The 26,433-nt window shown below is 53.5% G+C and overlaps 9 protein-coding genes across 9 annotated transcripts; 5 read left to right on the top strand and 4 right to left on the bottom strand.

Moving 5' to 3' along the window:
- Positions 1-123: 123 nt before the first annotated feature.
- Positions 124-1,902, bottom strand: BBK36DRAFT_1107143 (MFS general substrate transporter; the record flags this gene model as incomplete). The annotated part of the gene is made up of 2 exons (XM_024889224.1): positions 124-457; positions 524-1,902. 2 exons carry the CDS (start codon positions 1,900-1,902, stop codon positions 124-126), a joined length of 1,713 nt encoding a protein of 570 aa, XP_024753622.1.
- A 630-nt stretch (positions 1,903-2,532) lies between these two features.
- On the top strand, positions 2,533-3,547 carry BBK36DRAFT_1155119 (GroES-like protein; the record flags this gene model as incomplete). Its single annotated transcript, XM_024893794.1, has 2 exons — positions 2,533-3,467; positions 3,538-3,547. 2 exons carry the CDS (start codon positions 2,533-2,535, stop codon positions 3,545-3,547), a joined length of 945 nt encoding a protein of 314 aa, XP_024753623.1.
- A 1,693-nt stretch (positions 3,548-5,240) lies between these two features.
- On the top strand, positions 5,241-5,830 carry BBK36DRAFT_1164853 (ribonuclease-domain-containing protein; the record flags this gene model as incomplete). The annotated part of the gene is made up of 3 exons (XM_024894704.1): positions 5,241-5,255; positions 5,340-5,517; positions 5,616-5,830. 3 exons carry the CDS (start codon positions 5,241-5,243, stop codon positions 5,828-5,830), a joined length of 408 nt encoding a protein of 135 aa, XP_024753624.1.
- Positions 5,831-6,139: 309 nt separating this feature from the next.
- BBK36DRAFT_1164854 (NAD(P)-binding protein) lies at positions 6,140-7,484 on the bottom strand (the record flags this gene model as incomplete). The annotated part of the gene is made up of 6 exons (XM_024894705.1): positions 6,140-6,314; positions 6,386-6,734; positions 6,791-6,881; positions 6,936-7,030; positions 7,099-7,165; positions 7,227-7,484. The coding sequence occupies 6 exons, from the start codon at positions 7,482-7,484 to the stop codon at positions 6,140-6,142; spliced, it is 1,035 nt and encodes a 344-aa protein (XP_024753625.1).
- A 1,023-nt stretch (positions 7,485-8,507) lies between these two features.
- On the bottom strand, positions 8,508-9,447 carry BBK36DRAFT_1136979 (NAD(P)-binding protein; the record flags this gene model as incomplete). The annotated part of the gene is made up of 2 exons (XM_024893125.1): positions 8,508-8,671; positions 8,736-9,447. The coding sequence occupies 2 exons, from the start codon at positions 9,445-9,447 to the stop codon at positions 8,508-8,510; spliced, it is 876 nt and encodes a 291-aa protein (XP_024753626.1).
- A 728-nt stretch (positions 9,448-10,175) lies between these two features.
- Positions 10,176-11,970, top strand: BBK36DRAFT_1164856 (hypothetical protein; the record flags this gene model as incomplete). The annotated part of the gene is made up of 5 exons (XM_024894706.1): positions 10,176-10,285; positions 10,378-10,974; positions 11,169-11,480; positions 11,541-11,839; positions 11,909-11,970. The coding sequence occupies 5 exons, from the start codon at positions 10,176-10,178 to the stop codon at positions 11,968-11,970; spliced, it is 1,380 nt and encodes a 459-aa protein (XP_024753627.1).
- An 893-nt stretch (positions 11,971-12,863) lies between these two features.
- BBK36DRAFT_1133923 (N-terminal binuclear Zn cluster-containing protein) lies at positions 12,864-14,594 on the top strand (the record flags this gene model as incomplete). The annotated part of the gene is made up of 1 exon (XM_024892132.1): positions 12,864-14,594. One exon carries the CDS (start codon positions 12,864-12,866, stop codon positions 14,592-14,594), a length of 1,731 nt encoding a protein of 576 aa, XP_024753628.1.
- A 2,302-nt stretch (positions 14,595-16,896) lies between these two features.
- Positions 16,897-17,269, bottom strand: BBK36DRAFT_1155125 (hypothetical protein; the record flags this gene model as incomplete). The annotated part of the gene is made up of 3 exons (XM_024893795.1): positions 16,897-16,995; positions 17,078-17,192; positions 17,253-17,269. The coding sequence occupies 3 exons, from the start codon at positions 17,267-17,269 to the stop codon at positions 16,897-16,899; spliced, it is 231 nt and encodes a 76-aa protein (XP_024753629.1).
- A 2,410-nt stretch (positions 17,270-19,679) lies between these two features.
- On the top strand, positions 19,680-20,551 carry BBK36DRAFT_1136982 (hypothetical protein; the record flags this gene model as incomplete). Its single annotated transcript, XM_024893126.1, has 3 exons — positions 19,680-19,829; positions 20,053-20,202; positions 20,378-20,551. The coding sequence occupies 3 exons, from the start codon at positions 19,680-19,682 to the stop codon at positions 20,549-20,551; spliced, it is 474 nt and encodes a 157-aa protein (XP_024753630.1).
- Positions 20,552-26,433: the final 5,882 nt, after the last annotated feature.

Raw genomic sequence — 26,433 nt, forward strand, 5'->3', positions numbered from 1 at the left:
TACAAGAGATGCTGCTTGAATCATGGCATGCTCAGTTTTCCCATGCAACCCCGTGATACCCGTTTAGTCGTAAAACTGCCAGTCTATATGTCTTTCGCAATACCCATATGCAAAAGAAGACGTTTATACATTCGTAGTCGTACTCTCGTGATTGTGCTTCTCCCCGCTTCGACGTTGCCGGAGATGCCTCCGGTGCTCGTCGAGGATGAAGAGCGTTGCTACCACCATGCCGAGGCCGCTGAGGCCAATACCCACGTAGAAGGCGCTTCTGCAGCCCTTCAGAATCTCTTGCTCGGATTTTCCGGGGCTGATTTGTGATTGCACGGTGCCTGCTATGCCGAGGCCTATGGAGATGGAGTAGTTGATGACGGTGTTGACGAGAGATGCGGCAAGGCCTTGGTGTTCTTTCGGCAGAGCCTCGCTGAGGATGATGGTCGCGGCTGGGAAAGACATATCCCTATAATCATATGGTTAGCAAGTGAAGACGCAGTGTATCGAAGGAAAGAGCCAAGATAAGACTCACATCCCCCAAGGCATAACGAGGACGGAAACAAAAGTCTGAGCCCAGTATACTTGATGAGCAGGCACCGTCGCTACCAGGATCCCCCCGACAGTGAACGCCGTCATCGCCATGAACATGACAAAGCTCGGCCGCAGCTTTCCGAGAATGAGGCCACTCGTAAAAGCAGCACAAGCCCCTGAAACGGCCGCCGCACTAAACTGGGCACTGCCCTGGAGAGGACTATATCCCCTGATTTCTTCCACGATTTGCCACAGGTAGAGCAGCCAAATGCCGAAGCTGGACCATCCGGCAGCTATGCAAGCAAGCACGAAGCCCAGATGGCCGTTGAACAGCTTCGTCGGTAGGAGAGGATAAGTCGCTCGTGATTCGATGAAAGCAAAAAGACCTAGGAAGAGGAAGCCGATAATGAGGAGCACATAGACGTATGGAGTGCTCCATCCCACCACAGGGGCTTGATTCCAAGCAAAATTGATCAGAACCAACCCCGTGACGCCTGCGGCAGCACCGGGGACATCGATAATCTTCCAGAGCGGTGCCTGCGAGCGTAGGGTTGCGGCGCCGGGAGTTGCTGGGATAACGAGAAAGCCAGCAGTTGCCACGAGGGCGCAGACCATGGCCATGACAAAGTATGCCCAAGGCCACCAGACGAACTGGGCAAAGAGCGACGCAAAGACGGCACCGACAACGAATCCTCCGGGGGCAGTGGCACCAAACAAGCTAAATATCATCGCCTTTCTCCTGCCGGGAGGGTATGTGCGGCCGATGATGGCCACCGCTGACGGCACGGCAAAAGCAGGGCCCATGCCCTGGAAGGCTCTGCACACGTCGAAGAAGATGATGGACCTGGACCAGACGCTCACGCCGGCCACCACACTCCAGAGGCCATACCAAGTGAAGCCGATGATGAAGATGGTCTTGTGGCCAAAGAGGTCACCCAACCGGCCTGCAATGAGGATAAAGGTGCCCACGGTGAGACTGTAGGCCGCAGGCATCCAGCTCAGCTGCCCTGCATCTTGCGTGCCGAAGCTGTTTCCGATGATGTGCAACGGAGCAATGCACTGAGCCAGTCCGGCCTGGGCCAGCAGCTGAGCCAGGCATAGAGTGAAGATGAAGGGGATCTCGACGGCCAGAGACTGCGGAGGCGGGACGCTGCTGGGAGTGAGTGCGAGTGCGAGATGGTTGGATGTGGCCGTCTGCGAGGTTGAGAGCTGCGAATCCTGATCGGTGTCCCTGTGTGCCTCCTCGTCACGCCGCGATGCTACGGAGGATTTGTCGTCTAGCGATCCCGGCTGATGGTGGTCCGGGTGCTCGTTTGGTGCATAGCCGGAGGAGGCTAAAACGCCGTCATCGCCGTCGGCGCGTCTCGAATCGGAGGCCATTCCGGCGGTTTCTTCCGTCACTGAGGCTGGGCGACAGCGGAACTGGGCGAATCTGAAGCAATTGCTGCAAAGTCATACATTGCAAAGCAAAGTTTTTGCCTGTTCAGTTTTTTTCAGGAGAAGCAGAATTCAGGATCCACGCAGTTTATACCACGACCCTTTCGTCATGCATGCTGAGAAATAGCTGACCAAACAATCAGTGGAATCCATCCGCCCTACTGGCTTGGCCCGCTCGGAATCCGTCTCCTGAGTAATTCTTCCGCACGAACCGCACTAGCCGCATCGGCCGCAGGACCCGCATTATCCGTCGTGAAGGATTGCCGCTTTGAGTCCCTGGCAACGACTTCATCGCCTTTGCCTCTGGTGAACTGGTGGTTCCTGTGGTATATCGGCCGTAAGGAGGATCGAAGGACGGATGTTTGCATATAAAGGGCGGGTGTCCTCGGAAGCTACCGCAAGCCATCTATCGCAAGTCATCAATCGCAACCAGATCTAAACTAGGAAGATAGCCCTAAGTCAGCTTATACCGATCTCGACCCTCTTTCTCCAAGATACGGATAGAAGCCTCGAAACGAACAACCAAGGAGAGACGCCAAGCAACCATCAAGCTCACCACATACTTCAGGCACAATGAAAGCTCTTCAAGTGCTCCGTGAGACCGCCAGCGAGGCCGCTCGTCTGGCCTTGAATGAGCTGCCAAAGCCAGCCCTCATACCGAATCACGTTCTCGTCAGAGTCCACGCCTCAGCAATTCACCCAAGCGACGTTGGCAACGCTTCGGGCACTTTCCCGTACACGCAGTATCCTCGCGTTGTTGGGAGGGACTATGCGGGCGTTGTAGAAGAAGGGCCTCGCGAGCTTGTGGGAAAAGAGGTTTACGGCACCAGCGGGCACGCGTACGCCTTTACCAAGGACGGATTCCAGGCAGAATATACCCTGATACAAGAGGATGAGGTTGCTTTGAAGCCGAAGAACTTGACGTTTGCTGAGGCGGCCACTGTGGGCGTTCCATTCACGACAGCTTCGCAAATGATCGAGAGGGCGGCCGTCACAGAGTCCGACACAGTCCTTGTCATAGGCGCCAATGGAGCCGTTGGATCAGCTGCCAGCCAGCTCGCCCAGAATATCGGCGCGAGAGTCATCAGGGCGACTCGAGACGAGTCTGGCGAAGTGAACACGGACAAGGACCCTGAGCTGCATGCCCTGGATGCTTTGACGGATGGCAAGGGAGTGGACGTCGTTTTGGATACTGTCGGATCTCCTACTCTGACGGTTAATGGACTGAAGAAGCTGGCCAAAGGTGGCCGCCTGGCCTTTATTTCCGCGCCCAAGTCGGGCGCCGGAGACCTCACCATCGACATGCGTTACTTTTACCGTGCTGACTTGAGTCTCTTCGGGTGCAACTCGCTGAACCCTTCGGCAAAGGAAATGGCACGGCGACTGAATGCCATCACGGGCCTGTTCGAGTCTGGAAAGCTGAAGCCTGACGGCAAGTGGACGCCGGTGCCACTCGATCAAGCTCTGGATGCATATGGGAAGTTGATGAAGAAGGCGACTAGGGAAAAGTATGTCGTTGTCATGGAGTAAAGGAAGTGTTGTAATCTTGCCTATAGGAAGAGGATTGATGAATCACAGGCGATGGTGAGAGGCAGTAGAGTAGATGAATAGTGTATCGATTAGCAAGCGAGGATTCAACCAGCAGTTCCTGCCTTGTCTTGTGCAAGTATCAATCAACGGCTGTTGCCAAGCTGAAACTCAAGAGACTACCCTATCTCGAAAACCAGGCTGGGCGTAAGAAAGCACGTGAAAAACTGCGTTGACATTCGGTTATATCATCTGCCCTTGTCCTAATATTCAATGCATCCTTTCAGCAGCATGTGGTCTGTAACTGGACTCAACACAGCCATAGCATAGAGGAGCAGGGGTGACCCACTAAAGCAGTTTGTGGATTAATGCCGCCGTCAATTTCAGGCCCGGCTATGAACTAAAGAACAGTACTTGAACACAAGTCAACTATTATCGTCAGTGAGGCCTCTTTCCGTTCCTCTGAATCCCACTACTAGTAATTAATTTGTAAATGGTATCGAGAACCTTCTTCCCTCTGCGTCCTGCAGCCAAGACTTCCTTCAAGCCCCAAGATATCGAAGTCAAGCGAGATCGTTACGTCAGCTCCAGACTTGCAGATTGATAAGGTGATAAGGCTCCAGGCCAATCGCTAATAAACCTCCGACTTCTGCTGGGCGGCAATCCTACCCCAGTCAAGTAAAGCGCTGCTCGTGAAAGCCCACACAGCTCCAGCAGCTTCATCCATACGAAATACAGACCCCCAAACACCATCACGGAACCACGGCCACTTTTATTACCTTCTCGTTATGGTTATTGTCCGGTAGCGGCAGGCTAGCACTGGACGATCGGACAGCCGTTAACCCGCAAATGGCACCCAATGATAGCGAAAGATTGCTCCCATGGCCTTCCCGATGTGAAACAGCTGAGATGCGCGGCTTTTGGCGAGACACTCAGAGCGTTTCCCCCATTGGACCGGGCCTTTTGCGATTATTGGAATCAGGCGAGGGACTTGTGTCACCATCACCATTATATTAGACGGGGAGCTCCGTGCAGTTGCCGGCAGACACCGAATGACGAAGTTCCAGGCGATGGTCGCCTTTCGCGCGCAGTTCAAATACTAGTACTTGCTACACTTCAGATAGCCGGAGCCCCTCTCCATCACGGCAGCAAGGGAGCAAAATAAACTGGAACCCTCACGATGCCGGAATTCCGTCCCACAGACCGCCTTCCCGCCTAGGCCTATCAGAACACCGAGCTCGATCAAGAAGGTCCCCTGGCACCAAGGGGACGTTTGTTCCGACCACTGAAGTCTTCACGTGGAGGGAGAGCGATGGCCTGGTAAAACGTGGCGTGGAGACCACGGGGGCCAGTCGCCAAGCGTGATTGCATCCAGGCGAAGGTCGCTTGTACTGTAACTCTGGATGGTATGCAGTACCTACGCAGATGTGGAGAGGAGCTGTGGAGGACAGCCGTCGGTGATGGGCTGCGGAGGATCGTCTTTTAGGATGAGGGGCCGTGGAGGAGCGGGCGGGAAGAGATTGAGAGCTTAGACCTGCCCAACAGGGGAAGACGGAGCTTGTGGGATCTGGATCTGGAGGATACCGTTGATGAAACCAAACGGCGATCCAGTCCAGATCGACGGATATATAAGGATCGGTTCATGTCTGTGACGTCCCCGGCATATCGTGGTCCTTCGTCCCTCGTCCTTCAGCCAAGCCCGGTTCTCGTCTTCAGCTTCCTCTTTCCCACCAGACTCTCACCCCGTCTTCAAAATGGTCAGCTTCAAGGTACGTCATCTGCAGCTTCTAGGCGTTGCACTCCAACCGTTCACACTTACACACGCACACCTTGCTGACTCTCCGCCAACGCAGTCTGTTGCCGCCGTCGTCGGCTTCGTCGCCAGCGCCTCTGCCGCTGCCATCGACAGCACCCTGGTCGACAAGCGCGCTGCTTGCGTGTACACTTGCGGCTCTGTCTGCTACTGGCAGTCCGACATTGACGCTGCTCTATCCAAGGGATACAGCCTGTACAAGTCTGGTGATGACGAAGGTTCGTTCGAGTTTGCTTCCTTGTGGCACAAGCCATGGTGTGGTGACGGTGTTGCGGAGGAGAGGACCTCGACGCACGTGCTAACAACAAATCCCCAGACTCCTACCCTCACCAGTACAACGACTACGAGGGCTTCAAGTTCCCTACCGCTTCCCCTTGGTACGAATTCCCCATTCTGTCCTCCTTCGACGTCTACACCGGCGGCAGCCCCGGACCCGACCGAGTCATTTTCGACTCCAAGGGCAACTTCGACTCTGTCATCACCCACACCGGAGCCAGCGGCGACGACTTTGTTGCTTGCAAGAAGGATTAAGGGGAGGGCTTCTAAGATCCGGGCCTGGTCAAAAGAAAGAGGGGAAAGAAAAAGCCAAAACGGTGAATCCATGACACTGCGTCTTTTATGTGTACTGGCAGTATTGTACATTTGCATTGCACAGACACCATATGTATGTACTGCATTTTAGCAAGCCTGTCTTGTTGCTCATCAAACTATACCAATCTGCTTTGCTTTTAAGGAACATCTTCAACACCAATCCAGACCTAAGCATGCTTGCGTTTTGTCCTCCTCTCCCAGAGGGTTGTTCGGCCTGGTCGAAGTTGTGCGCATATTTCCTCCCCCGCGTCAAAACTCAATAACTATTTTCCCGAATGCACCCCCCTTTCGCATATAGTCCAACGCTTCCAATGACTTGTCAAAGCTAAATACTCGATCGATGCATGCCTCGAGCTTAAAATGCGGCTGTTTAAGAAAGTTCACCAAATCTTCCAGATCGCCCTTTGACCCGACCTGGATGCCACTTCAAGGGGGTAGGAAATGTTAGCTTCATGTCAAGTCGAGCAGAGAAAAAGGGTCCCGAGTGTGACTTACACAATGCTGCATTTCTTGATAATGAGCAGCTGAACCAGGAGAAACATGTCCCCCAGGCCGTTTCCAGATAGGAATCCGACTTGCGAAATCTGACCCTCTCGCTTCACTGACTGTACGCTCTGCAGCAGCGTTTGCGCTCCTCCCTGTTCGATGACGATGTCAACTCCGAGGCCTCCAGTGAGGTCCAACACTTGCTGCTCCCAGTTGGGATTCTGCTTGTAGTTGATGACATGGGAAGCGCCGAGCTGTCTTGCTCGTTCCAGCTTGGCATCGGACGAAGATGTAGCAATGACAGTGGCGCCAGCTTTGGCAGCAAGGCTGAGCGCTATGATGCTCACGCCTCCAGTGCCTGCCTCCCATGTCAGTAATCTACGTCTGTACGTGAGACCAACAGGCTCGACTCACCTTGGACAAGCACCGTCTTCCCCCACAGGTTATTCGTCCTCATGTTCAAGGCTGACCAAGCAGTGACACCGGCGCAGGGCACAATACTGGCCTGGGTTCACAAGAACCGTCAGGGTTGGTCTCAGAGGAGTGAGGAGAAGCTTACCTCAGCCCATGTCAAGTTGTCGGGAAACTTCACGAGTTCGACCTCCGGGAATACCACGTAGGTAGCCAAGGTTCCGTCAACGTCCTGACCCGGGGCTGGCCCGTAACACTTATGTATCAATGATTATTCGAAGCATGCTCAAGCTCGCTGGCAGTTATCATACCTCTGGCTGTCACTTCCCGTCCAGTGATGTTTTCCAAGTTGTGAATAGCAACAACTCTGTCCCCAATCTAGATGACAAAGAGTATAAGTGGCCGTCATTAGCCGAGTATGTCCTCCAGGGGCACTTACCTTGAATTTGGCCACCTTTTCGCCGACCCAAGCAACCTCGCCTGCAACATCCGCGCCCATGATGATATTGGTTGGAACTGGCCATGGGAAATTGTCGTCCAGCATAGCCACATCCTTGTAGTTGAGAGAAACAGCGCGCACCCGGATCAGTACATCGGATGAGCCTCTAGAAGGAATGGCTTCGTCGAAAAACTTGGCTTCTCGAGGGCCGATTCGTCGAAGGGCTCTCCGCGTCTGCGGGACATTCTGATCTGCCATAGCTCTTTTCTGAGGGTCGAGCCGAGAGATGGCTACCTATTTTGGCGGTCACAGAAGATTCTCTCGGTAGGGGGAATTTCTAGCTTATCGAAGTTGTGGAATAACCATCCAGCAGGTAGTTAGCAGAGGAAAGTATGATTTATTTTTGATAGCAGGCTGGATAAATATGTATCCTGAGACCCTTGGTAGCTCCCCGGTAAGCATCGATTTCAACTGCCGGCACCGCACCGACTGGAACTGGAGTGTATGTGCTGCAGCGGACACAACTCCGCGAGCATGCTTTGAAATCGGCCGTGGCAGAGAGCATTAATAATGACAACGTTGATGTCCGGCCACAGAGAAAGGACCTGAATGCTTCTCATTCGTCTTTCAACCTCGTCCAACTCCTCAAAATAAGCAGTATGAGGGGCCGGGCCTTTTAGGTGCTCTCCACCGCTGTGGAGAAGCTCCAATAGCGGCGGGGGGCTTGACGGGGGTGCGGCCGCATCCCCGCAGGTTTAAATCTCGAATCATAGTGCAAGGAACGAAGCTTGTTCAGCTCGATGGAGTAATTGCGAAAAGGCGCGTGGTGGCGGCGCGATGAGGCATGTGCCCTGATATGGTGGAAGGGATTTGAATGGTCGGAGATTTTTGAGTTACGGTTTATGTTGTCGAAGATGGAGGTGCGCGTTTCTCATTCAGGTTCCATGTTACCTAAGCCTTGAGTGCGTCTGGCGTCTACAGGGCATGCACAGAGGGCACTGGTAGCTACTACAGCGGATGCAGATGCTGGAATTCAGTGGCCGAACAGTCAAGGTTAGGTCCACGGTGCAAAGTGACTACATGTACGTAATGTGACCACTCCGTACAATTCAGTGTATACTAGTAGGGCGTCAATTTGAATCCATGATCAACTCTAGATAGTATTTGGCAAATGGTTGAACAAGACACCAACAATCTATCGAAAAGATACACATCCGTCAGAACCTCGCTCACGTCTATATCCATACTGGCCTAACAGTTCAAATCTCCTCTCCCGAGAATCTACGGCCATCCAACCAGACCCATGGTCAGCTGCGAACCGCCCTCAAACTCGCTCGCCTTTTCCTTGAGCTCCTCGACATCCCAGTTCGCCCACAGAAACCGGCCTCGAAGACTCTCCGACTCGGGGCTGGCACACCAAACTGCAAAGTTGCCAGGGAGGAAAGCTATTCACCAGTGTCAGTTCGACATCCGTCTGTTCAAGTGTTATCCAAGGGTCGTGGCACTCACCATCGTCCATTGTAGGCCGTGGAATCCCCGAATCAAACGACTTCTGCGACATGCTGCTCTGCACCACGCCAGGATGAAACTGCAGCACCCTCAGCTCCGGGTTCTCGAAATGCAGGTAGTCAAAGATCTTGACAGCGGCCAGCTTGGAGCCGTGGTAGCTGCTAGAGCCCGGAACAAAGGGGAACTGGGCAACTGAACTCGTCACGTTGATGAGCGTCGCATTCTTCTCGGCCAGAGGCACAAAAGCCCGGACGAGGTTGAATTGCCCTCGCACGTTGATCTCGAATCCGGACCACCACTGAGACGCATCGGATGCCAGCACCGTCCCAGGGTCAGGGAGAACACTGGCGTTGGCCACGAGAATGTCGAGCTTCCTCCCAGCTACGGACGCAAACTTCTCCAGTGCGGCTCGCACAGATGCTTCGTCAGCGACGTCAGCTCGGATGATGTGGACGTCTGTGGCAGGGTATGCAGCGTTGACAGCCTTCTTGCTTTTCAACAAGGCGGCTTCTGTTCGTCCCAGCAGAGCGATGCTCGAAGCACCAGACTGGGCGAAGCTCAGAGCCATGGCAGCCCCAATCTCGCCTCCGCCACCAGTGATGACAACATTTTTCCCCTGAGTAGAGAGCTCGGGACGGGTAGGGGAGATTGCCGCATACGGCTCATGGTGATACTGCTTGGTATACGTGGGAAAGCTTCCAATCTCCGGCATGGTGGGCGTCAGCTTATTCGACAGCAGCAGGAAGGTTTTGAGGGCTGAAAGATGTAACAATGGAAAAGCTTCGATTGTTCGTATTGTTATCTTCTGCTGAACAGAAGGAAGCCTTGGGTGCCCTGATGCCCATTATATAGTAAACCACAAAGCAATGGGCCTCGACTCAGTGTCCCTCTGGCCACCTATTACACATCGTCCCAGAATACGGATTAGAAATCATGATAGATACCAGCTTCAAAGGATTCCGCTGCTTTGGAACGCTGCGTCAATCGACAATCCGATCTCACAACGTCGCAGAGAGTGCCCAACAAGAGCACGAAGCTGTCTCTATCCACCGAAGCCGTGGAGAAGCTGACGGCAACGGATGCAACAGCCCGGCAGGGTGGCGGCCGATGGCTGACGCATTGAAGGGAGCGGCGCGACCACTTCTGCACCTCGCCGTGTGCGGTAGCCAATCCGCAGTGGCCGACCCTCCTCGATCAGGCATAGTCGTACAGCAGAGAACAGGGGGGCGGCCGCAGCTTGTCAGGTCTAGCTCGGTTTAAGCTTAGCAATCAAGGGACAAAAGAGGACTCTGGACGATACGCCTTTAGACCTGAGACCCTCTCTTTAACCGAACCCATCCTTGTCACCTATTACTTACCTCTCACTGTACTTACATGCAGACAGCCTCGACAACACCACAATCTGTTGTATCTACTCCGTAAGCAAAAGCTTCGTCCACGATGCCACCAGAGAGGTTGTTCGAGAACAAGGCTCCCAAGGCTTGTCGTCACTGTCGTCTCCACAAGCGGAGATGCGACAAGAAATTGCCCAGTTGCTCGACATGCTCCTCGTAAGTGAATTAGTGGATGACAGACACGCCACTGCCGTTGATACGAGAGGCTGGATAGGATGCTGATTCTGGATCTGTCCGAGCCGCCACAGTAAATGGAACAGATGCGAGTATGACGACAACAGCCCGATCGAGACGGTAGAGCCAGAGACGGAGCTCAAGTGGAGCGAGCCCCTTGCCGTCAGTCGCTTCTTGTGCGGCCTCGAGCTGACTTCCGCGGGCGAGAAGCAGCTCTTGTGGACTGCATGTCAGACTGAAGGAATACCATGGGGCCCTGAGTTTAATTCCAGAACTCTGATGGGACTCGTCAAGGACATCTTCTCCTATGGCGGAACTACCACCGAGCAGGTTGCGGCTGAGTACTTTGCCAAAGTCCACGAATGGATACCCATTGTAAACGAAGCATGGATTACGGCCGAGCTGAAGAGCATATCTCTGCAAGGCTATGCGCGACCTAGAGACGACGCCTTGGCATTGCTGCTCCTATGCATGGGCATGGTGAACCACCACTGCCGCCATCCGAATCATAGCCCCCACAGCACGCTCTACCGGACAACGAGGCGGCTGTTCACTCTCGTCGACACGGCGAATGCCTCCCACCTACTCGCGAAACTACAGGCTGGTCTGCTGTTGACGACGTATGAGTGTGGGCATGGGATGGCCGTCGAAGCCAGTTCGACCTTGGCAACGTGCTTTGGCCTCATGCGGCAGCTGGACATGTCTGCTTGGCGAAACTGTTCCACGGGGCAGCCCTCTTATGATTGCAAGCGAAATCTGTGCTGGGCTGCTATCGTCTTTTTAGATCGGTTGGTCTCCCCTTGCCACAAGCTGATCTTTCTCTTCTCGTTTGCTTCTCAAGTGCTCTTCTAATCAGGTGTGGTAGAGCCATTGTCCTCTCTTGTCCGAACGGCGAAGTTGCCCTGCTCATTCCGACCAGAGGGCTTCTGCCGGAAGATGTCATTCCCTTCGTGACCCAAGTCGAGTATGCCGTAATGAACACGGAGACCAAGTTTCAGGCGAGAGTATACGCAGCGCTCTGCATCGGCGAAGCTATAACGGCTGGCCATGACGATCCCGATGCTTCAGCCTGCGCGGCAGTGGAAAAACTCCTCCACCATCTCGTTCGTCAGCATGCGGAAACTACTGACAACAAGGACATTTACCCCGTGTGCGAAGGCATGGCCATGGCTTTGAGGTGCGTTTTCTGCGTCTCCCACATCTTCCGAGGAGCGATCCATGCTAACTGGAAAACCAGTGCTGTCGTGTCACTTTATAAGGAGAGAATCAGGAAATTCAGGTCTACTGCTGATGCGAAGCTCGACATCGACATCAAGTTCGCCTATAACATAGCGTTCGAGATGTGCCGAGTCGAAGGCGCCCTCATCAAGAAGAGGAAGGGCTCGCACGCCCATAGGTTGTGCTTTTCCGGGCTGGGCTGCCTCTATCGTGCGGCAGTAGACCTGGACGAGATCTGCCCCAACGGGTCCGCGCCCGAAGACTTTAAGCAGCTGCGAGAGAACCTCAAGTGGTTCTCGCGTCATTGGTCTGTCGGCGGTAAGTGAACTTCGCTTCTTTGATGACAATATCTATCGGAGAGACTATGCTAATTTACAACCATGGCAGAGCGGTTGCTATGGCGAAGCACTTGCAACTGGCGGGAGAGGGTCCTCCCTCCGCCTTTCTAGGGAATGCCGGCGCCACGTTTTTGCCTGTACTTGAGGAGTTTGGAAGACAGAAGAAAGAAGCAGCGAATTCAAATATTCTTCCCGTGTTTGATTTCAGCGGTACTTCTTACGACTATACCCACCTACCTAGTAATTGCCAGCCGAACCTTTCTCCCCCAGCCCTTGAATTACCTAACTCGGTATACAGTTTTGAGCAGTCTTTAATATAGAATACCAACGAACCCTTGCAACATTGATAACAAACTGCATCATACTGCTGTTCTCTTTTGACCTGAACAGCTCAATATGTATAGCAGGTAGGCGAATCTTCCCACTCAACGCGGCTGCTAAGCAAACACCAGACGGCGCCATCTACAGCATCACTTACCCAGTCGCTTCCCCCACCAAAGCCACCCATACAGCGTCTACTCTTGTTCTGCTTGTACAGTTTACGCACCTGTTGCTTCACCGTAACTTGGAAAGAAATCAGAGGAAGGTATCAACAACTTGCCTCCCTTCTTTCACCGCCGGGCAACAGCAATCAATTCCTATTCGTCCTCGTCACTGCTGCACCTGATTGAGGTCTTCCTTCCCCAAAGCTAGCCTTGAGAAAAGTGGGGTGATGTGCTGTGGCAGGAGCTGGTCAGAGCTAAAAAGCTTCCCTGGAAGGACTGGCAGGAGCAGCCCAGCGGCAGTGACTTGCTGACGGAAGCGTCCTGAGCTGCCCCCGAACCTCACTCTCCTTTATTTCGTTCCTCAAACCTGTCAGGATTCTCTCACTCCCCAAACCCTCTGAACTTGATAGGTTCCTCATCAGCGCCCTCATTGCCTATCAACACATTCACTCATGGAGTATAATTTCAACACTGCCCTAGTTCCCTAGTTCTTCTCTCAGCATCATCAACGTCGCCGTCATGGAGCAGCTTCAAGATCCTGACCCGGACCAAGATCAAGACACGCTGACCCCGGCTCCTGAGGCTCAAGCGGCGCCCCAGCCGGCAGTTCAGCCCCAACAAGCGCAGCCGCAGGCTCAGAAAGGTCGCATACGTGCCAAGAAGGCGTGCATAGAATGCCGCAGACGGAAGCGCAAGTGCGACGGCGTCTTTCCCTGCTCCATGTGCACTCATTATCAGTACAACTGTGGATTTGACGGCGAAATCGTGACCAGTGGCCAGCAGCAGAAGAGACCCCATGAAGCACTCCTCGAGCCTGGTGAAGGCTCCCAAAACGTCTCGGAGACGCCCGAGGACATCAGCCGCCCATCTCCCCTCATCCGCGGCATCATTGAGCCTAAGAAGAGGCGTTACATGAACCAGAACTCAGCCGTGGCCTTTCCAAACCAGCTGGGCGTCGAGCTTGAGTCGGCTCATCCCCCACGTCTGCATTCGTTTGCCTGGAACTGCGGCATCCGCCCCGAGGAACCCGGCTCTATCCATGCGCCCTTGACCGACTACGTTACCTGGGAGGAGTGCAGGCACTACGCGGACATCTACTTTGCGACTGTGGATGTGCCGTTTCATCTTTTCGACAAGGACAAGTTTCTGCAGCAATGCGATACCTACTTCAACAGACGGAATCAGGATCTCATTCTTGGCGCCCTGATCGGAGCCGTGGTGTCTCTCGGCTCCCTTTTTGCCTTTCGTGAGGGCCATCATTTGGAGCCTCAGATTGTCAAGCATGTCAAGGACGTTCTTGAAGACTCGACTTTCAGTCGTATTCCCTCCATCGACCAGGTCAACGCGTGGATCTTGCGAACCCTCTATCTCCGCTCGACAACCCGACCTCATCTCACCTGGCTTGCATCCTGCACCGTCATGCACCTGGTGGAGGCTGTTGGACTTCACCGTGACCTTGAGTCTGACCTTGTCACCCAGAGCGGCGAGACACGGGCCACGGAGGACGAAGGAAGCAAGAGGACCTTTTGGCTTGCTTGGTGCATCAATACCATTATCGCGTACGAGTACGGCCGTACAAAGATTCATTTTGATGGCGAAGACTCTAGGCCCACCCCCTTCAACGACAGGAGCGAGACTGGCCTCCAGATACGCATGGCCAGAATCCTGCCAAGTGAGAACGTTAACGCCGACGCCGTGACGGTCAGCAAGTCACTCGAGGGTGCCATTCAGAAGCTCCTGGACTTGGGAGACGTCAAGGGCTTTCCTGCCCTCACTCGAGGAGACCTTTGCTTCTGTCTCTACCGTCGCCTGCGCCTCCTCAAGATCAGCATCAGCAAAGACACCCTGTCTCACATCCTCCAGATAGGCCAAAGCGCTGTAGAAGCGGCTTACGATCTGGCACAGCGAGGCGTTCCGTGGTGGAATGTCCTGGGCACCACTTTCCAGTTCTTCTGCGTTCTGCTCGCCATCGACAACCGTGACAGCCTCACCCAGGTATCGTGGGTTCTTTCCAGGCTTGATGGCATCGTGCAGATACTCAATACGCACATGGCCTTTGAAGCACTCGAGACGGCCAGGACGCTGATGAGAGACTTGCTCGTCAAAAAGAGGCAAGAGGTTGCCTTGCTAGAGATGTCGGAAGGTAGTGACATACCGTTCTCTAACAGGGAGCTGACGCCTGACTGGGACATGATGCTGAATCCCTATTACACGGTTGGCGGCTTCAACTTTAAGGATCTTGGAGTCTGACCCTGACCGGGAGTTCCTGTACAGTGTGAGTGAAGGATGAAACTTGAAGCGTGGAATTTGTCAAACGAAGTATGGATTATGAAGTAGGTATGAAGCATGGAGCATGGAATTTGTGGACACGGGGAACGAAATCATCATCAAAGACTGCATTGTGGCGGATCGGAATATGGAGTACGGAAATTTGCTGGACATTTACTCCACGAGTCATGTGTGTAACAAGGTTAATGGTGCTCAAGGAAGAGCAGAGACGAATTGACACGAACTTTGTAATCTTCCATGTTTCCAATCTGCTTGATGGGTGAGCACGCGGGATATGCTTCTAGGGCGAGCCATTCTCAGGGATCTTTACCCCTTGTGTAGTGACCAAGGGATTTGTGTGCGATATCCGCTTGCATCATGACAACAAGAAGTGAAGACAGGCCATGATCAATCTGCCTAGTCACCATCTATGGGTCGTCATCGTCAGAGGGCAAATCAGGAAGTAATATTCCAGAAATCGGCCTCTCCCGTGATTCATCCAGGCAGAAAGGCGTCGATGCAGACGCGCTCCTCCATGCCAGTCCGAGTCTGAGGGTCCAACGAGCCTACCAGGCAGAGTCAAGGCCACCTGCTTGCTCAACAGCGAGTAGCTACATGCCAAGCCCATGCTACAGCTCATCATGAACTATGAGACAGGTGTCGCTGCCACATTCTCGATGACTCAGGCCTCCGAATCTCTTGGTGAGTTGAGGTCCCATCCACGCTCGCCAACATACTTTGCTAAGATCAAGGCAACTGTCCCATGCAACGAAGAATCTTCTACGAACCCAATTCACTCGATGACTGTTCGGTGATGTGCTCCTCCTCGGTCCGAAGCGTCGAATGACCAGGCCAATCTCCTCAGCAAGGCAAAGCACTCTACTCACAGGGCCCTCCTCACGATTCTCACATATATGCCCTCTTTCGGAAGCATCAGTAGCTATGACTGTTACAAGGGATCAATCAAAGGGAAAGGAGAGATGTGACAGAATGCAAGTCTCTTGAAGCAGTCTCTAGGCTTCCATCCAACCATCTCCGACGAAGTAAATGTAGAGCTGGCAGAGCCGTCCATCCAGAGACCACCATTATTCAAGACGCACCATCTGTAGCTATAGCTATCCAAACCCATGTCATCGTGGCTGTTGCCAAGCGGACTCCGAACCGGGAACGCAACAAACAAGTCTGTCACGACGATTCCCGCCATGCCGTCAACCGCTCGTGCTTACTGGTGACAGGGGTCCCGAACTGCCGATCATGCCATGCTACCACAGCGATTGAGGCTCTGTCGACTGCCTGCCACTAGCCCGCAATTTCGCACGGCACAATTCTACGATCCGATTGATTATACGATCTGGTTGGTTGCAATCGATTCACCACCATTACCCTTTTCGTTTCCGAATGCACTCAAAGTCGACAAGCCCTTTCAACCACTCCCCATGACACCCGCCAGAACCACAATCCATTGGCCAGCTCTCGAATAGTTCTCCTTCGCCCCCCTTCTCACGCCGGGCCAATTCAAACCGTTTCACCCATGTTCAGACCATAGAGAAGAACAACGCAAGGTGGAACCTTCTGATTCGCCCCTCAAGTCACCGGCGAAAGGTGTCGAGCGGCACAAGGTAAGCTATCTTCCTGTGAGTAAGATTGCCCAAATAGGGTCACCGGCATGGGGTCATGTGTAGCCTAAAGTTTTGGGCGGAAAGATAGACCGTGAATGGTCTCTTATTTTCGACGAGTCAAAGCCGCCTAAAATGGTTGCCTTGCCTCATGCCTCTGCCATTACGCACACGACTGTGTTACTCATGCAAGGCAACGAACCGTTCTCGGCCTTTTTTGCTTGGTAGGGCGTCCAATGGGTTTTCAAGGATGACTATTCGTCGCATGTGGAGAGATTGAAGCATGGTCATGTGTAAAATCTCAATCTGTATAAGTGTCTGTAGTCAATGTTCTATAGGAAGACAAACAAGGAAAGGAGCGAGTAGTGCTTTTGCTCAAGACAATGAAGCCGCCAGTCTAATGGTCTAAGTGGTGTTCCAAATGCTGACAATGCGAAAGGTATGCAAAAAGAAGGTTCCCAATATCCGACGCATGCTTAGCCGACTATGCTAGAAATACCCAAACTCCTCTCATGCTCTGTAGTGGTGATGGAATGTGAATTCCGCTGGTGTTGATCTAGATGGGCAGTCCAAAAAGCGAATACAAGTCGTAGTACAGCAACGGGTTTGCCAAGACAGTATCGTGACGGCAAGCCGCTGCATTCGAAAATGAAAGATGTTGGCAAGCTCTAGCTCATGGAGTACTCGCAGTTGGGGCAACGCCACGCCTGGCACATGGGGCAAGAATCGTTGATCTGGTAACTGTACCAGCCGCCAGAGCACCTGCACTGCAAGCAACCATGTTAGTTCACTGTCACGGTGGACAACGGAGTGAGGGGCAAGATGAGAGATGGGGTTTAGTTGACGTACGCATCGCCAGTAGGCTGGTCTCTGTGTTCCGTTGGAGTCTCTGGATGAAGAGATATAGGAGCTTCGTCCAGAGCCCTGGGTGCGGCTGCCGGAGTAGTAGTTGGAAGAGTCGACGCTGAAAACACCTAGTCAGGCCGAGTGTTCAGAGGTAGAAACCATAGGGGGTAAATCTTACCCTTGACCGCGAGCCATGGTGATAAAAATGTGGTTTTCGAAGAAGAAGCTTGGACTTGTGTGGAGAAGACGGATAAAAGAGACCTTGCTTGAGGCTTTGAGTCCTTGAGTCTTTGAGTCTCTTTGTGTAAGCGTATGAAAAGGGTTGAGTTGAGTAGCAAAGATGCTTCGTTTCAACTTACACTAAACTCGACTGTTTTATGTCCAATATATACCTGAGGAACCGCTCCTGGGCCCTCCTCCGGTGACGCAGCGCGAGCCATGCTACAGGTCGAAAGCCCAAAACACACCATGGCTTTGACTCACAGTCCTAGGGCGAGGGAGTGGACTCGACGTCCTATGTTGAAAGATGCCTGGGAAACAGCCTGCCATTGATGGGTTGCCGAAGGCTGCCGCCAGTAACAGCTCCAGGCCCATGGCCAACAAAGGTGAGCAAAGCCCCGATTTTCCATGGCGGTCATTTTGTGTTTAGTCGAGAGTTATGACGGCAGGCGTTGATTCAGAAAACCAGGAGACCATCAGACCAGGTCGTTGGCCCGCTGATAGGGCGAGCGCGGCGACGGAAACGCTTGCGAGGTGACCCATCGATAGGGCGAGCAGTGACGAGGGCCTGCAAGGCATAGCCAAAGGGCGCCGGGGCCTCAGGGCTTCAGGCAAGCATTCCTGTGAGCTTCCACAAAGCTTCGGTGCTAAGCCTGATGGGATGTCAGCAGACCGGGACGGTGCTGCGGCGCGCACCACATGTGTTGGCCTGGGAACTCTCGTTTCTTTGCCTGTTTGCATATCCGCCTATTCGCTGAACGACTCCAAGCGAGCGAGGCCTCGTCTCTTCTTTTGCCCTTCCCAGGGCATCTCCGACTGCGTCTTCATTCCACACCCGGGGAGTCAGTCGGCGGGAGCCCGCCGCGTTCCAAAAGAAGGCCAGAACCGTCCCCAAATCCTCCGTTGATCCTCCGGAGTCCATCTCCGGCGGTGCTCTGCTACAGCGAAGTACGGCAGGCAGCCGGGCGAGCATCGGCAGGAGAGCTGGATCGTTGGCTGTGGCGACTGTTTCGAATTCCTTTGTCACAGGGTCCCGTGTCGTTGATCCCAAAAACCCAGGCGACGCAACTGGAAGGACTAGACGAACCCCTGTAGAAAGCAGTCCCATATTAGCGGTCCGGGTCCTGCAGTCTTTGAGCCGCAAAGAAATGGCTCCATGTTTGGGTAAAGCCTCAAGGCGGTTGAGAGAAACACAGAAACCAACAAGAGGGGCTTAGCAGCCGAAACCCTTTCTGCGTCTAACAAGTAGAGCAAAGTATAGAAAATTCCCAACTCACGTCACGGGTTTGCAGCGAGGCGGAAACAGCAGTGCATCGCCCAGAATTGACCCCAAAACCAGACCGAGGCCAGGCTGCCAAAAGGCAGCAGCTCGAGATGAGGCAAACTGTGGAGCCGGAGCGGAGGTGGCCGCCGTCATTGTCAGAGCCTCAGAGGGAAGTCTGGGAAAGAAGGGGAAATAATGATAAAATCAGAAGAAATGAGGCTGCTCCTCCTCCGTAGTCGACGCTACGATGGTTCCAGCCTCGTTTTCTTTTTTCTTTTTCATTTTTCCCCTGCCCCTCCTTTCTTCTAGTTGTCCTTTGGCCCCCTGCAAAGTCCTGCCTTGACGGGGTGAGAAAAAAACGGAGAAGTCGATGGGACAAGGCAGATCGCGGCAATAGTCTCGTTAGTTTTGGCGTTTTGACGTATTATTGTAGGGCTGGCAGCCTTCCAGACCAGACGAAGCAGAATCGAGCTTAGGGAGACAATGGAAGAAGCAGCAAAAAGAGAGGGATAAACGAGCGGGAGGCATCACGTGCGATGGCCTGCCCAATCCAGCCTGGGTTCATTGTTGGCATTCCAAGCTTTGTTTACTGTTTACTTGACGTCATCCGCTGCCCCTGGATATGATGCCAATGTAACTATACAGACGATGCAGAGGCTTGAAGCGCGAGGCATGATGTAGCTTTTCGTTGGTAAAAAAAACAGGGAGAGCAGCTGTACCTGCACCATCATGAGCCTAGGAAGGTCGATCACGATGCTGTAGGCCAAGGGAGAGAGAGGATTTTTGTCTCTCTCCAGCTCCCTCTTTTCCATCTTCTTTCCCCTCTCACCATTATCAAGTGCCCTACGTTGAGACTGCAGATCCATTTCGGCCTCTGGTTTCTGTCTGATCGAGCTTTTTTGAGGCTACGAAGAATACTCAATCCTCCGGCTTCTTTTATCACAATTGCTGTGCTTTCCCCACTCGTCTCTGGACCTCGGTGTCGAAGCTGTACACAGAGCTGAACCTCGCCCTATTCTTTCCACCCGAAAGGATCTCGTCTCTGTGCTTGTACAGACAAACAGGGCGACCGAGCGGCCAAAGATAGGCGCGCAATAGAAAAAAAAAAAAAGAACAGCGACAATGATGACAAGGTCCAGCCTCTCCACCAGCTACTATGCCTTCACGGCACTCCATTTCGCCTGCTTTGCCCTCGCCATCACCGTCTGCGGCCTCTACGGCGCCGACTTGCAGCGGGCGAAGCACTTTGACAATTACACAAAGTCCAAATGGGTAAGATGCCGACACTTGTTTCTTCGCGTCGCACAGAGATGGAGTCATCGAGGAGTGGTCTGATGGTGATGGGGTGATGGAGCAAAACAACATGTACTGTGTGCGACATGTACTCCATACTCCATCAAGAGGGTTGCAAGAGTCACTCTGCCTACTTGCGTCTCTCCTTCTGAAAGAATGAAAGACGAAGAGAATGGCGTCAGCTAACACTGCTCTCGCCTAGGTCTATGCCGTCGTGGTAGGTGCTTTGACAGCGGCTACGTGCGCCCTCTACTTCATCCCTTTCATCATCGAAGCCGGCGGCATCTTCGTTGCCTGCTGGGATACGATCCTGTTCGTCTTGTGGATCGCTCTTTTTGGAGTCTTCGGCAAGGTACGTTTGCTTTCGATCAAGCTCGCGTTGCACGACACAGCCAGCCAGGGGGAAGAAGGAACGAAAGGGGAGGGGCTGTTGGAGGCTGGGATGCAAAGCAGAAGCTACCCGAACCGTGCTGTGACTGGTGTTGTTACTGTCGATTTTTGGATACTGACTTGTCAACTCGCACCAGCTATACATCGACGAGAACGCCCATGGCAACGGAGACGTTGAGCGCATGAAGCACGCCGTATGGGTAGACCTGACCAGTGCACTGCTCTGGCTGATTGCAAGCCTTGCCGCCTTTGCATACTGGTGGAAGCATCGCAATACTCGCACCCGCTTTACTGGTCGAGCAAAGGTCTAGAGAACCTTTGCACTTTGAGCTGTTCATTCTACTCCATCTCAAGCGAGAGCGAGGGAAGATGAAGCGAGGAGGGGAAGACGGGGGATCGGTGATCGGCTTATAGGCAAGGGCAAAGGCAGGACAGGCGATATGCAGCACCAGGCGCTTCTAAGCGAGCATGAGATGGATGGACGGTCTCAACATGCGCATCTATCCCACATACGGCATGAGCGGCGTCCGTCTGCGGCAATTTGGCGGCTGGGCGAGATATCTAATGGATGCTGAGAGGCTGGCGCGGGTAAAAGGGGGGGAGACGGGGAGATGGGGACAAAGACTGGGTTGGACGGCATGTACTAATGATATGATACCCCTCTGGTTCGTTCGAATAGGTAGCTGGCGTGGGGATGACGATGATTTACAACGGTTTGCCCCATTTCATTCGTTTTCTCCGTGGCATGTGAGAAGAGATGCAACTTGGTTGGACAGGAGCCACGTCCGACGATGGGGCCCGACTTCGCCTTTGGCTTCATCCTTAGCTTTGGCTCTTGACTCCATGGATGGCTTGCAGGTAAACCCTCAATATCATGGTCATCACGTAGTAGTCACGCCCAACATGTGTCGCCATGTCTGTGTGCTCCTTGGTGGGTACATGTATTGGTTGGGGGGGCGCATGGCCTGTACGTCTGTATGAAGTATGCGAGTGTCCATTCGCGATTCGACTGTGAGTGCGTGGAAACACCATGCCATACACAGTCAGCTCGACAAGAAGACAATGATGCTAGACCAAGTCCTCTTTGGTCCGGTCGTGTCCGGCCCATGGACACGGCTGCCGGAACCCATTGTCCGTTTCTCTTCCCCAGACAAATGGGGGGAGATAGTCTCTCGTTCGTTAATCCCGCTGGAGCAGCACGACGGCCGGTATTGGCGTTGCACCCAAAGTGGTGCCCGACGATATCCCTCAGATTAACATTGCATTATGCAAGCCGAGACCCCAACGAAGTGACGAGAGGGGATGGGGGGAGGGATGAGGACAGAGCTGATCGGTGCGGAGAAGAAGCGAGGAAACAGATGGATGGGAATAGACGAAGCCATGGTGAGAGGGAATAGAGAGAAATACTGAGGGGACCGGGGGCTTATTCCCTTTGGGCTTTGATGATAGCCGCCGATCGGCAACGGCACACCACTGTTGGGACGGTCGAACAGTACCGTATGAGGTAGAGGAAGGGAAGGGAACGACATGGCAAACCCCAGGACTCCAAGCAATATTCGGCGGCCGAGTGTGACGTCAAGTTCAAGTGCCCAATATCCGACTGGAACCTCCGGGACACGCGTGTCGACGAAGCACAGAGCAGCCCGTTTACTGTCAACATTTTCGTGGCATCTCTTATTTGTGTATGTCCCAGGGGGATTGTAATAGCATCTTCCCCAAAAACGTACCGTTGTCTCGCGACTGGAAGCAGTTGGGAAATCAGAAATCACAAAACAGGAGGGAACCCGCCCACCAGTTTCAAAAATCCCGAGTCTCGTCGGCGTCTCTCCGTCACCACGCTTCCCATGTGGCATGACGTGGTTGGCGTCACCGGTGCAGCTGCTGGCGCCTTTTCAGAGTATTTGCTCGGGTCCCAGAGCTTCGCGTTTCCGCTCGCGCATCCTTTGGGGTCAGAACACTGAGGCACGGAACCCAACAACTGCCCGTTTCCTCGGCCTTGAGGCGAGGCGAGAAGGACGAGGAGAATGTACAGTGATTACAGGCGTTCCTGTGTGGGAAAAAAAAAAAGTAGGGCTTGGTGTAGGACAGACAAGGGCCTAGGAGGGCGCAAAATCGGCCTCTAGCATCAAAAATCCCTGAAGAGAAGACGCGCGAGAGCCCGTCAAATCCACTGCCAGACAAGGGGGCACCACCGAAGTACCTACCCAGCAACAACAGCGCGGCGTGATACAGCGGTAACCAAAACGTACTCTTGTCAGCGGGCTGTGATAGGTGAGGCGTTGCATCTCGTCTCTGTCACACCACCCATGAGGAGAGACAAACACGGCTTCGTCCATCCGTATTCTTTCATCGACAACTCTGGAGCGGGAAAGGCAAAATGGCAAAGATGGGCGCGACTAGGGAAGGAAAGGGGATGCATCGAGAGACAAAATGGATGCGCAATTGAGACATGAGCTTATCACTTGCTGTCAATCCTTCTCCAACTCTTCTTTTTGACCGAAAATTCGGTGCTGCGATGGCTGCAATGTCTCATCCTACGTATCTCTGACCTACTGAATTACCCAGACTTGGGTGCGTCCCCCATGGATAAATGCGCGATCCACTCCGGCTGATCAACGACTGAGACGCTCGCATCTGCTCCAGACAGAAACACACCATCTCTCTGCCTGCAATGGCACTCACACACATTCACGTTTGCGTGCACCTTGATCCGAGCCAATATTGTACATCACAGACACACACAAGGCAAGGGGAGACGGCGGATGGAGGGAAGAGACGGCAACATGCAGAGGCAGTAAAGGAGGCAACGGCCGAGAGCCGGGAAGTCGCATAGACGGGGCTGTCTTGGCAGCATCACCATCTCCAAGCTCTTACGACAGCCTTTTCTCCCAGTTGAGTTGCCCACAGGCCCGGCTTCGGCAAGGGCCTAGAGTGGCAGACAAGACGACCTGCATTGGACCGCGTTTGTAATATGTCCTTGGCCCTCCGTGCTCCGTGCTCCGAACGTGGGCCTTGGGACCTGCTACGCCGTAATTCTGCATACTACAACAGGTCCCTTGGTGCGGGACGATGCCACAGCCTGCAGGTAGGTCGCAGCAGAGCATGCCGTCGTGTCGCCACTAGGAATCGACCACGAGATGAATCTCAAGCTGGCCCTCGATACGACGCGTGGGGAGCGTGGAGCAGAGGAGGGGGGATCTGGTGGGAAGACGCGGAGAGACAGAGCCCAACCATGTGTGCGAATTTCATCGGAGAGGTCTCCAAGAGGTGCGGTTTGTCATGAGGGGCCCTAATGGGAGAGCAGTGGACGGACGGGGACGTGTTTGCAGTGGTGAGGAGGAAAAGGGGAACAGAGGCGCGCGGACAGCTTGACGGGCGTGCAAGGCCGTATAATTTCAAGTCTTACCTCAAATACGGTACGAAGTAGAATAGACTATGCTCAGTACTCACTGGTCTGCACGAGGGAGTAAGCTGATGCTTCGTACAAGGACCGACGCTGGTAATGGCAGAGTAGCATCAACCCGAACTATCAACATGTCTCGACCATTGACGAGTGCTACAGCATTAGAAAGAGCAACAGAGATGCTCGAAGCGAAGTGAGGCATGGTAATGTGCGTCTCTTGACCAGGATACAGCCAAGAAGAAGACGAAAAAAGTGGCCTCATCTTTGCTGCCGTACTCCGTACAGTACTCAATCTCAGCATTTCTCGCATCTCCAACTCCACACTTGATGCGAGATTGTGCTCCGAAGCAAACAGCCACTCGCCAGGTTGCCCCTTGCTCCCGCGCAGTGCTTCAGTAGGTACCGCTCGCTCTCCCATTTCCATGTGTATCCCCATATTTCAATATACATGTATTTCTGCAGCGCCATGGATTTTCTCGGCCAACACGATTCCACAAGGAGTTCTACCTACAATGGTAATCAGTCCCTACCTTACCTCTCAGGGCAGGGCAAGGCAAGTTATCCTGATACTCACTCACTCAACCGGAAGAACTGCAGCTGAGCCCATCATCGTTCGAATTTGTAGGTACCTTAGCCAGTCGCCCACTCATCGGCTGTCTGTGCGATAAGGCTGCTGGGACAGGCACGGCTTGCAAGCACCAGGATGGCACGTACGAAGCCTACAGGCACAGGGGCAACACCTTACCATGCATGGCGCATGTACATGTAATGTATGACACTGATCCAATCCTTCTCAGGAGACAGGCCGTCCCTTGACGCCTCATTCTCTGACGGGGACACACAATCCGATTGACTTTTCTCCCTTCTGAGTGCGTTCGGGGGCCGCGTTCCCCGATTGCTCAGTAGAATGAGCGACACTGTCCCTTGGTAGGAAGCTTTGCTGCTAGGTCCATGTCGTCAGCTCAAGGGTCCCCAAAGTCTCCGGCTTCCTCTAGCCCCTGCCGCTCTAACGATCGTTGCAAGTACGAGTCTCGATTCATCTCACGTCAATGGCTGTTGATGAACAGGGAAAAAAAACACTGGAAGCAAGGACAAGTTAAAGTTTTTTTTTTTTTTTTTCCGGTTTGACGGGCCGTGAGAAGGAGCCAGAACAAAGAAAGACGAGGCAGCAAAACAGGAAGCGATGATGGCTTGACGGGCAATCTCATGTTGCATCGGCTCTGGCCGCGCCCAATGACGACGAGGCCAAGCCACGACCATCAGAGGCGAAAAGACTGTGAACTTGTACTGTACGCTACCGTGCAAACGTACCTTTAGTAGGTGACGGAGCAGACAAGAGCGAGAGAACCAGTAAGAACCTACTGTGTTTCAGTCCTTGATGCTAACCCGTCCCTAAGATACTTGCTCGTACAGACAAACAGCTCGTTCTCCGTCAGGTACTTTCATACAGCGAGGAAACCTGTTGAGAGCGATGTCGACTGCTGCGGGGCCCGGCTTTGCTCGACGATCCCCAGCAACCCCCCCAGCACCCGCCTGCCCCGGTTCGGCATGAGTCCTCCGGCCATCCGCACAGCAGCAAGCAGAGCAAACAAACAAGGCCCCTGGACTCTCGTCAAGCCAAATCCCCAAGACCAGCAGCTGATGGTAGCAGGTACGACTTCCCCAAGGACGCCACAGACGAGTATCCAAATCATCCCAGTAGTACTGCGCTCCTTGAACATCACCACTTAAAGCTTTGCACCGTTCAGCTCCCAAGCCAGCTCCTTGGAAAGGCCTTGGAGCCACCCTTTTTAGCTCTGTAGCCACCGACATGTACATACAACACGCTACTGCTGGGTGAACTCTGTAATCTGCCACACCATGGCAGGACGCCAAAGTCAAAGGCCCAGCGAGAAGCCCAAAAGCCTCCCCGCCAAGCCCAAGCGCAAAGCAAGCAAACGCAAAAGCCAAAACCCTCTTCCTCTCTGTCTCTCTAATACGCTCCCTACCTGGATCGGCGCCGGTGCGATAGGCTCATGGATGGCCCACGTCTGGAGCTGCACCAAAGTCCAATGGCTCCACGCAAACCTGGCGAGAGACGCCCTGTTAGTGGTCCATCTCACGCATCGAATGGCACCTTGAGGGAGCCATTTGTGCGTTTCACAACAGCAACACCCCTGTCCAGGTGTTTCTCTCTCGTTTTTTCCCTCTCTCTCTCTCGTGGTCGCTTAAGAAGGCTTCTAATCAACGACGTGTACCAAGTACGAGGTCTGTTGTGTACCGTACAGTGCCAAAGGGGGGGCTGCCGTTGGAAAACCAGCAGAAGCAATAAGCGCTGCCCAGCACCTCTAATGTACGAAAGCCGCGGGGGAAAAGAGGCGTTCTTCGTGCTTGTACCTGGCTGCCTTGTGTGTGTGTCCGAGTACCTACCTCATGGCGTGAGTTGTGTGGCTGTCCGTCGTGCTGCTGCTCAATGCTGTTTGAACTCGACTTCTACACAGGTATTTCCTCTGTGCCGCGTCTAAGTACTACAACCGGTGGGCTCACCTGGTCGAGTTTCCTTACCGTGCCTTAATTCTTCCCCCTTCCCTGTGGCTTTTCGATTCCCTCTATTTATCCCCCAGTCCCAGAACCTTTTTTTCCTGCTGGTGTGCAACAAACAAACCGGGGAACCTTTTTTTTCACATCAATCTTAGCCAAGAACCTTCTCGTCTCCCGCGTATACAAAGACACACAAATCTCCCCCGTTATCCTGGATCTCATCTCATTCTTGCTTCTTTCGCTTGTGCCTGGGCCTTCATCCTCGCCACT

Source organism: Trichoderma citrinoviride (assembly GCF_003025115.1).
Source record: "Trichoderma citrinoviride strain TUCIM 6016 unplaced genomic scaffold BBK36scaffold_1, whole genome shotgun sequence".
NCBI lineage: Eukaryota > Fungi > Ascomycota > Sordariomycetes > Hypocreales > Hypocreaceae > Trichoderma > Trichoderma citrinoviride.